Source organism: Branchiostoma floridae, chromosome 15 (genome assembly GCF_000003815.2).
Source record: "Branchiostoma floridae strain S238N-H82 chromosome 15, Bfl_VNyyK, whole genome shotgun sequence".
Lineage (NCBI taxonomy): Eukaryota > Metazoa > Chordata > Leptocardii > Amphioxiformes > Branchiostomatidae > Branchiostoma > Branchiostoma floridae.
The window spans coordinates 4531395-4541213 of NC_049993.1; the positions used below are offsets into that span (position 1 = coordinate 4531395).

Below are 9819 nucleotides of genomic sequence, written 5' to 3' on the forward strand. Positions count from 1 at the left end.
GTGTATATGTCGCGACACCTCAGAGTTGACAGAGCTAGGACGCCGGTGTTCGCCGGAACCTTGTTTTCAGTACACCTTCCGCCTCACCAATGTGCTAATTACTTGCTTAAGGCGAGTCAATCCGGTCTCGAGTCATGATGGCAGACCATGTGTACCTGTCAATCATTGCTCGATGTAGGCTGTTAACTTCAAGGCCTGTGTCTTTCCTAGTCTATGTATGTTGCTGCCGGTCTGCCCGGCCTCCTCTTCCCATACCTGGGCGTCCAATGTAAATTTCCTTACATGGGCTTTTGTTAGTTTGCCCTTGACACGCGATGTGGTACACTACCCCACATCTACTTTCTTTAGACGTTTTGTCCTTAGGTGCCACTAGGAAATTCTGGAGCGTACCTGTCGGTTTGCAGCAAGTCTTAATCCCATATTTGTTGAAAACCCAGCTAAGGGCTTCTGAGGTTCCTTTCAAATGGGGCAAAACAACTAAGCCTCTGTTTGTTTTGGTAGAAGACCGGTTTTGAGTGGTGTTATTTTCAAGTTGTGACTTAGGTGTAGTGGCCTTTTTGATCGCGCATTCTGGGTAGCTACACACTTTCAGTGCCTGAATCAGGTGGTCTTTCTCTCTCTCTTTATCCCGATGGTCTGCGTTCCAGAAAGGTCTAGATGTTCCAGATACAAAGTGCACACATATACACATAGAGTCTCCGAGAAATTCCATTTCGTTGGACAAAGTCAAAATCCTAGACTCAAAACAGGATTCCTTCGCGCGAGGAGTGAAGGAGGCAGTGTAAATAAGAGCCCAACGGCCCACACTCAACAGAGACGGGGGGCGACATAGACTTTCTGATACTTATGACCGCCTCCTGCAAAAGTAGTGTGTTCCTAGATCCTGACGTCACTGCTGGAGATAGAAAGGGTCATTCTGTGAACAAGGTCGACGGAGATTGACCGAAACCAAGTAAGCAACAAAGCAACCAACCATGGCAAGAAAGCGACCAAACAAGTAAAAAAGCAAGCAAGAAAGCAACCTATCATGCAGCAAGAAAGCAACCAACCAAGCTAGAAAGCAAGCAATAAAGCAACCAAGCAATTAACCAGTCAAGCAGCGTGGCGGCTGTGACGACATGTCGACAGCTTCATGAGAAAATGCCATATACCTTGATGTGGTTGACCTAATAGCATGTTCTTTACCTTGACAGCAACATCTCTATCAACATAAGGTCACCTGTTCGTAAGGGCGTCCATCTGCCCGTCCTGTGTCATCTTCATCAGGGCCTGGTTGATCTCGGCCCGGTAGGGTGAACCAACCGGAAACGGAAATACGACCTCATACTTGTAGAAATACTCGTCGGTGAGGATGACCATGTCGCATCTCTCGTTGAGGATCTCGTACTCGTAGGTGGTTGGGGAGATGAAGATAAAGTCGCCCTTAGCAGCGCGCTCAAATGCCTGACGGGACGTGTTGAAGAGGACCTCGTCTGTGACGGACACAATACAACGACAATTTCGACTCTCGGAAAGGACACCAAGTATTTGAATAACCGGGTCTGGTACAATGACATTGCTTTCATAAAATAAGAGTTCAATGACTCCCAAATATGTTAATCACAAGGTTATTACCTCCATGAAATGTCATGGAGGTTATATTTTACCCAGCGTTTGTGTGTGTGTGTGTGTCTGTCTGTCTGTCTGTCAACAAGATAACTCAAGAACGGCTGGATGGATTGGTTTCATACTTGGTGTGTTGGTAGGGTGTGATGAAAGCTGGAAGTGATTAGATTTTGGGCCCCCTAGCGGCTTCCCTTGGTACTGCAGCGCAACTTCCGGTTTTGCTATCTCGTGTTCTGAACACGCTATGGTCACGATTTTTGAGTGTTAGATAGCTCTTGTGCTCAGGAATAAGTGACATAAGTTTTGGCCCCCTACCGATTGGGTTTAGGATAGCAGGGGCATTTTTGTCAAAAACTTCTGAAGAGGATAACTCAAGAAGGGAACAATGGATTTTCATGATTTTTGGTATGTAGGTACCTTAGACAATGTTGTACAAGATAAGATACCAATTATGCAAAATAGGAGTAAATTTGCATAATTAATGAGAATATTCTATCATGGCAGTTTTTTCATTTGTATCTCTTGTCCCGGACATGATATAGTCTTGACATTTGGGTGGTAGATAGCTTGCAGTGACATGACAAAGTGGGGCAGATTTCAGCCCCCTAACATGTAATTTCGGAACTGCAGGGGCGTTTTTGTCAAGACATTCCAAAGTGGATAACTGCAGAACGGATTGACGGATTGGCATCATTTTAGGGGTGCAGGTAGCTTAGGCAAAGGTGTTCATAATGATATACATGCTATGCAAATGAGGACCTTATTTGCATAATTAATGAGGAAATTGTATAATACCATTATTACTAATAACTGGACTTCAATAAATGCAACACTTATTAATTATGATAGATGGAATATAAGCAGATACCAAATATGGTAATGAGGAACTTATTTGCATAATTTATGTAAAAATTGCAAAGCCGCTTTAAGTCTAATGATTGGAATAATGACATGTGTACGTTAGTCAATGATGAACAACAACACGCATAAATTATGTTAATGTCTTAGTTAATTGCATGAAATTTACAAAAGCTCTAAATTTTCATGGAGGTATGAGGTCGCCGAACTCTAGTTTGCCCATATGTTTATGTGATCACTTTATATCCACAATCATCTGACAGGAAATAGGTGAGTACATCTAACCTTACTAATAAAGACTGGAAAAATGCTTTTGCCACTGCTATGAGAAATGGTTCTGGATTAATGCAATTCAAATTGCATCAACGACAAAGACAGCTTGACTCTTATCATATGGTCGATATGGATCGATCTTTCTTCTTCATTACCTGAATTTTGGTCGAGATATCGACCGATGGTCTTAAAAGGTTCCTCTTGAGAATTCTTCATGAACTTGACTAATGTATATTTCTTGTAGGTCCCGTACGGCACGTCTGTCTGCCGAGCCAGATCAGCCAGGCTCCTGATGCTCCGCTCTGTTGATGGTCTGGACAGGAAGGCAGCTAAGTTGGCTGGAGAAGTAGCACGTCCAAGAAAAAAACAACAAGCGTTATCGAATAACGACAAAAGTACGGTGACTATGAAAATATGCTACGTCATTTTATCTGGACACACAACCTTTAGTTTTATTTGTTGGTTTTATTGAATACTATGTTGGCTTTATCATAAGAACATCAACACAACGCTTCTTCAGTTATACGAAATACAGTAGCCTGTAGCTCACCAGTGTAAGATGCGACCATAACCAGGATCACGAACCACCAGGCACCGACTATGACTCTTCCTGCGGAAGATCGGGGAAGAAACTCCTGCCCCTGACACACAGCCGCTCCAAAGGTAGACCTGCAGGAAGACACACAGCACAAAGCTATCTCAAACAACAACGTCTAGCATTGGATCAACAATGGGGCAAAAGTGAACGGTTTTACTCTTTACAGGGTCATAACTAGCAAAAGGTTATTCAAATCGTTTATGTGAAGATGCTATAGCCTCACTGATGGCTTCCACGTCAAAAGCTGTTGTCGTGAATGTACGTAACTTACCAGAGGCTGTTGACGAGGCTGAGGTTGTCTGCCTCCTCCTCTGACACCTCTTCTCGCCCAGCTGCCTTGGACCACTCGTACGGGTTCAGACGGCCGTTTGCCGCCATGACCAGACTCACTCCCACAACAGCGGCCACAAAGGTGAGCCATACCTGCGAAAGACAAAACGATCTTTGATTGGGAGGATAAGGCTTGCTGCCATGAATTCGAAACTGACTGACTGACCAACTAATGAGATGGTTGAAATGTTTTGATACGAACCTCCGCAGAAAATGGTCCCATGAACTGGAAGATGCCTTGACCTTCATGACGATTTGACTTCTTCATGGTCAGGAAGTAACCACGTGTCCGTATTGGGATGGAGTACTCGACTTTTTCCCAGCCTGCATATCCAGTGCGCATGGCCATGCCAACTAGAAGCAAGTCATAATGTGGAAATTGACAAGTAGGGAAGGCCGTTAATTCTTGAAGCCAACAGCTAATTCGAAGAAAGGGTATGCCAGGTTGTATGAATAGTAGTATTTATGTAATGACTAATATTCCTATAAAATACGTCTTATACTGGACTTACTTCGAGGTCTTGTGCAGATTTTAACTGATAAAAGGGAAACAATGCACTATCAATACAGGGATGAGTATGTAGTATACAAGCTGTAAACCAGTCTGGGTTAAAAAACAGTTTGGGTACCCAGGATGCTTTAAGTGTTTGTTTGTTTGTTTGTTTGTTTATTCGCACACAAGTGTTACATTAAAACACAAAACGAAAACAATGGATAAAACAGGTGCAGGAGGAGGGAAAAAGCTTGGGAAGCTTATACTTAGCCCTCCTCCTTTAAACTAAACAAAATTGATTATGATATATAATAATAAAGTAAAGTAATACATAGAATAATAAGGATACAATAAGGATAAACAAGTAATTAATGGTATGAATTAACAATGAATGATAAAGTAACGTAATATGTAGAAAATGATAATGATGCAATAAGGAAAACCATGTAATTAATGGTTTGACTTAACAATAAATAATAAATCAGCATAATACTTAGAAAATGATAATAGTGCAATAAGGATGATCAAATAATGGAATGAATTAAGATAATATGATTTAAAAAAAAACTGTGGCTACTACAGGGGGCTCGGATGGATTAACAGATGGATTTTCAGATTACGTTTAAAAGTCAGGAGAGAGGAGGTAAGATTCTTAAGGGAGGGGGGAAGATCGTTCCATATTTTAACACACTTGTATTTAACAGACATTTGGGCAAGAGAGGTTCTGAATAGGGGGATGTGCAGATTTGTGCTTTGGCGAGTTTGATAATTGTGAAACTGCGAGCGAAAATTAAGAAAGCTGTCAAAGGTATCGGGGAGAGTATGGTTTATGTGTTGGGCTGTGAATAGAGCAAGCTGAAATCTGTTAACGTCATAGATATTCAAAATTCTAAGTTTCTCAAATAGTGGTGAAGAGTGAGTATAGAAACTCGAACATGTCGCAATGCGTAGAAATTTTTTCTGTAGAATTAATAAAGGGTGTAGAGAAGTTTTGTAGGCGTTTCCCCAAACAATATTACAATAAATGAGATATGGATAGATTAGACTGTTATATATGGTTATCAAGGTTCTCTGGGATAAAAGATGTCTAATTTTCCCTATGATCCCGATAGTCTTTGAAATTTTATTTAATATCATAGCAATGTGGGGTTTCCATGTTAGCCGATCATCAATAAGTACTCCTAGGAACTTAGCCTGGCATTCTTGGGAGAGAGGAAGGTTCTTTAGGAAGATATTGGTATTTTTCTTATCGTAAGTCTTGTTTTTACTACAAAAGATAAGATAGTACGTCTTTTTAATATTAACAGATAGCTTGTTGGTTTCGAACCATGTGATGACTTTTTCTAATTCCTGATTGGTTAGACGTATTAACGAATCATAGTCTGCATGTGATAGGAAGAGATTTGTATGATCAGCAAATAGGATAAAAAAGAATATTTTGGATGCTTCAGCAAGATCATTAACATATATTAAAAACAATAAGGGTCCCAGAATTGATCCCTGGGGAACCCCACAATTTATCAGTTTGCATGAAGTGTCAGAGCGTGGGCATAGAGGTTGACAAGGTTCAGACCACCGTTTTCCACAGAGTTCTACAAAGTTTTTCTCCCAACCCTTTCAGGACCACCATTCCAGATAAAAGAATTTTTTCTCATCCTCCAGGAAATGTTTGCTTGTATGGGAGATGAAGGATATCACGCCAGCTATCGCAACAACCGAGTTTCAGTTTCTTAAATGTCTCTAGTTTTCGCAATTGTTTTGGGAGACAATTTTTCATTTAAAAATGACATGCACAAAATTGGGAATTTTCACGTGGAAGTAAACTTATCACCTATAATTTAGACACGAAAATACGACTAATATCGAAACAGAATACAATCATAACCAAACCAATAATAATACATGTAAACTCCTACGGCGGACGAAATGAACAAATGATCTGTCTTTGTTTTGCTTCATCTGGTGAGACACTCGTGCAGGAAAAAGAGCAACAAAAAAAAAGGTGAGGACCCACCTTCTTCGACTCAGCCGCTGCTATGATCCTAGGCCGCACCCTACTACCAACCGTGATGTCCCAGGTGAAGTTCAGGCGCGAAGCCAGCATCTCCAGCATGTCTACAAAATAGCCTTGATACGGAGTTGACCCAGACTCACCACTTTTGCTTGGTTTCTTCATGAAGAATGGTTTACTCTGCAAAGCAAGATGGATTCAGCATAACTGGTGACGGATTGTAGTTAAATGATCCAAGAACACTTGACACCTCAAATATTGGTCTTGAGTGAAGTAAAGACGTAGCTTACCAGACCAGTATAGACTCGGAGGTGCCGTCCCGAGAGGAGGTGCGTTTCGGTGGGTTTCTGCCATCCGGACTGGATCTCAGCCGCGTCTTCTGCAGTCCAGGTCCCCACCTGCTGACAGAAATATCCATTCAATCAACGAGTTACATGCACTTGGCTCCTCATACACTGACACGAACATACACACACACAGAGAGAGAGAGAGAGAGAGAGAACGAGAGAGAGAGAGAGAGAGAGAGAGAGACTCTCAAAATAAATATGATGCGAAGCTGTCAACCTGTTTTGATTCCCCTTGGAGATACTCATCGACGAAGACTGTCACGTTCTTTCTCTTCCCACAACTGTCAACTGACACGTGTCCGCTGTAACCTAAGAAGCTGTCCTAGAAAAACAAACATATGAAGGCGTTAGAACTGTGACGTTCTGTTCAAAATGACAGGTTGTACATTTTCCTGCCCTATGTCTCTCTCCAACTACAGAATACCGACTGTGTCCTTTTAATTTCCAAGCAGATCCTACGGTAGCATCCTTTAGTATCAAAAGCTGACAGAGGAGTGAAGCCGGCCTAGGGGGGTTTATGCGACCGGTGCCCGTTTGACTCCATTTGGCCGGCTGTACTCCTTACCCAGCTTTGATACTTTGATCTTTTGGCACCGTAGTGTCTGCTTTGAGACTAGTGTCCTTTGGCATCATTGCAAGTGACAAATTGCGGAAAAAGGTATAAAATCCGTACCCCTATAAACTATTAAGTAATTTTACGAATTTTGCTCTTTCACATTCAATTTTGCACTCTTAATGATTCAGATCTAGATTTTGGGGTGAAGGAACAGTCCAACAACGCCTTACCTCTGATATATATTTTGACATTCCCGCACGGCAGTCCCCCTCTCTCGGGTAAAGAGAGTCCGACCTCCGGGAGTACCCCGTGACCAGGTCCGGAGACAGGCTAGACACGAGCTTGACTGCGTCCAAAGCCAGCCGCGTCCTGTAAGACAGCTGTCCATCAGGTGCATCACGTCCCCAGGGCGGGGGTGTCTCAGGGAAGGGGCGGAGCAGGGTCAGGAGGGCTCCACTGTTCCGTGCGCTCTGCAACTGACTTTCATGGACATCCTGCAGAAATAGAGAAGTAAGCTCAGTCTGGCTTTTCCAGAGATCTATTCTATTATACATTGTATCAAATTCTTTTTTTGGCATGTATATATATATATATGATACGCCTGGCAGTCGATACAATTAGATCCCGAACGGGCGGCTATGTAAGCGTTAATTTATAACTTAATCGTGAAGGCAATTGCAATCTGCTTTGTATCAAAACACATAGTTAAAGCTCTATTCAAGTCTGGATATGGAGGTGACTCATTTTCTACCCAGGGTCTTTTGAATTAAGATCCCCCCCAAAAAAGAAGGAAATGTAAAGATGAAGAATTACAGCCCATCCCACCTACGCCTCCCTGTCATAAACCAATTTCTACTCACGAAGCTTGTAACGATCCAGCGGCTCTGCGATGTAAGCAGCAGCATGTCGGCAGCCTGTTGGGCATAAAAGGACAACAGTTTTGGCATTCACAAGTTTCTAGCAGTTGATGTATATAGTTCAGATAACAATCTGTTATGTCAATCAGACAGTAATGATTTTATTAACCAAATAAAAATCTAAATCTCTGACCTTGTCCAGAATGACTCCCACAAGTTCATCACTCGTCATCAGAACCACATTCTCTCGTCCAGCAGTGCTGACGTCATACAACACGGCGTTCAGAACGTCATCGTCCTTCTTTGTAACCATGGCAACCGGAACTTCCTTGGCCCACATGCTGAGTCTCCGGGAGCCTGCTTCGTTGAGTAGAGCTTTAAATGAACTGTAGAACTTTGCAAATCGGTGGAAAATCGCAAGCCTGATTAGATGGGCTGCACTCTGCAGTCATCCTTAGCAGGGGTTGCAAAGCGCACAATTGGCCTAGGCTGCCAATCTGGGACCTTGTAGGTCCTTTTGAAACATCAACCCTGTCCGGCTCATTGCCAATCACAGACACATTACAATTATGTAAAGGCCCGGTTAGATCGCGGCTATGTAGGTGTCAACTTCACCGTGAAGGCAATGCCATTCTGTTTTTGTATCAATTGAGAAAGTCAATAACGTAAGGCATTATTTCACGAACACGATAGAGTCTGTTAGTAATGGCCAGCAAGTACGCGTTCATCTTTCTCAGCATGGTGATACAAGTAGCCAGTCGCCCGAACAGTTCGGACCCTTGTTGAATTGTAGGCAGGTATTGTTGTCCATTCAGTCACCTCCTTTTGCAACACAAGTACTGAAAAAAATACATCCACTCACCTGACCGCTTGTTGTATACTACATATGTCTCCCTCCAGCCCAGGGCCTGCATGACGTCAAACAACATGGTTGCCAGTTGCTCTGGGGACGGGAACATGTCCAGTACCCCGGAGCGGAGAGCTGGTGTATCCGGATCCGGTTGGTACATGCGCACAACCACGGGAGCCAGCTGTGGTCCGTCTGCAGCTCCGCAGGTACAGGGTGAGGGGAGGGGGGTCATCAGAATCAGGGCGTGCAGTTGGTCCTGTTCACGAGCTGGAGAGTGGGCACTGGATAAGTAACAACTATCTATCTATCCATCTATCTATCCATCAATTCAGTCGTCTATCGACGTGGAGAGAGATAATGCAGAGATTAGGATGATATTATTATCTCCATGAATAATGGAGATAAACTTTTGGGTGTGTCTGTGGATGTATGTATGGCAGTACTTTCAGTGTGACGTCATAGACGGCACCACGCACGAATGTCCACTCACCTTGGTGAAGGGGACAGTCTGTTGAGCGGGCGTCAAGCTGAACATTGCTCAGCACCATGGCCAGGTCCTTACTGCTGTTCAGGCTTCGGGCGCTAGATGTCATCGCATCAAGAACATCCTTCTCACCGCCCGCGTGAACCACACCTAGTAAAACCAGGCACCAATATTGCAATAAAATCATCTTTACGATGTGCCAATGCGAGACGGAAAGCAGTATGCATCATTCAGGTAATTACGACATGAGGCAGATAATAAAAAGTTGTCAAACAATAAAAAAATGTCCTCCTTAATGTGGGGCATCATAGAAATGATTCAGTGAATGTTACTTCTGACCATATACGCCTTCCAAGCCTTAAGATGTTCCCTTGCCATTCCTCACATAGACTAAACGCTAAAGCTTAAGTTGCCATGCATCACATTGTGATGCGTAGGCCCGGCACCCATCTCCGTTTTTAAGCCCTGGGGTCACACATATATAGGTCACTACAGCAGGGGGCCAGTCCACCGGTAGTGAAGTGTGTTCAGCTTCCATACTCTTCCTCTTTGCAGAG

General features: G+C 43.1%; 1 protein-coding gene across 1 annotated transcript; it reads right to left on the bottom strand.

The window, feature by feature from the left end:
* Positions 1–1215: 1215 nt before the first annotated feature.
* LOC118432221 (glutamate receptor ionotropic, kainate 2-like) lies at positions 1216–9371 on the bottom strand. The gene is made up of 12 exons (XM_035843749.1): positions 9269–9371; positions 8791–9045; positions 8122–8285; positions 7932–7985; positions 7302–7565; positions 6733–6837; positions 6459–6566; positions 6172–6348; positions 3606–3757; positions 3287–3405; positions 2892–3074; positions 1216–1472 (listed from the first exon to the last, which is right to left on the bottom strand). Exons 1-12 carry the CDS (start codon positions 9369–9371, stop codon positions 1216–1218), a joined length of 1941 nt encoding a protein of 646 aa, XP_035699642.1.
* Between the last annotated feature and the right edge of the window lie 448 nt (positions 9372–9819).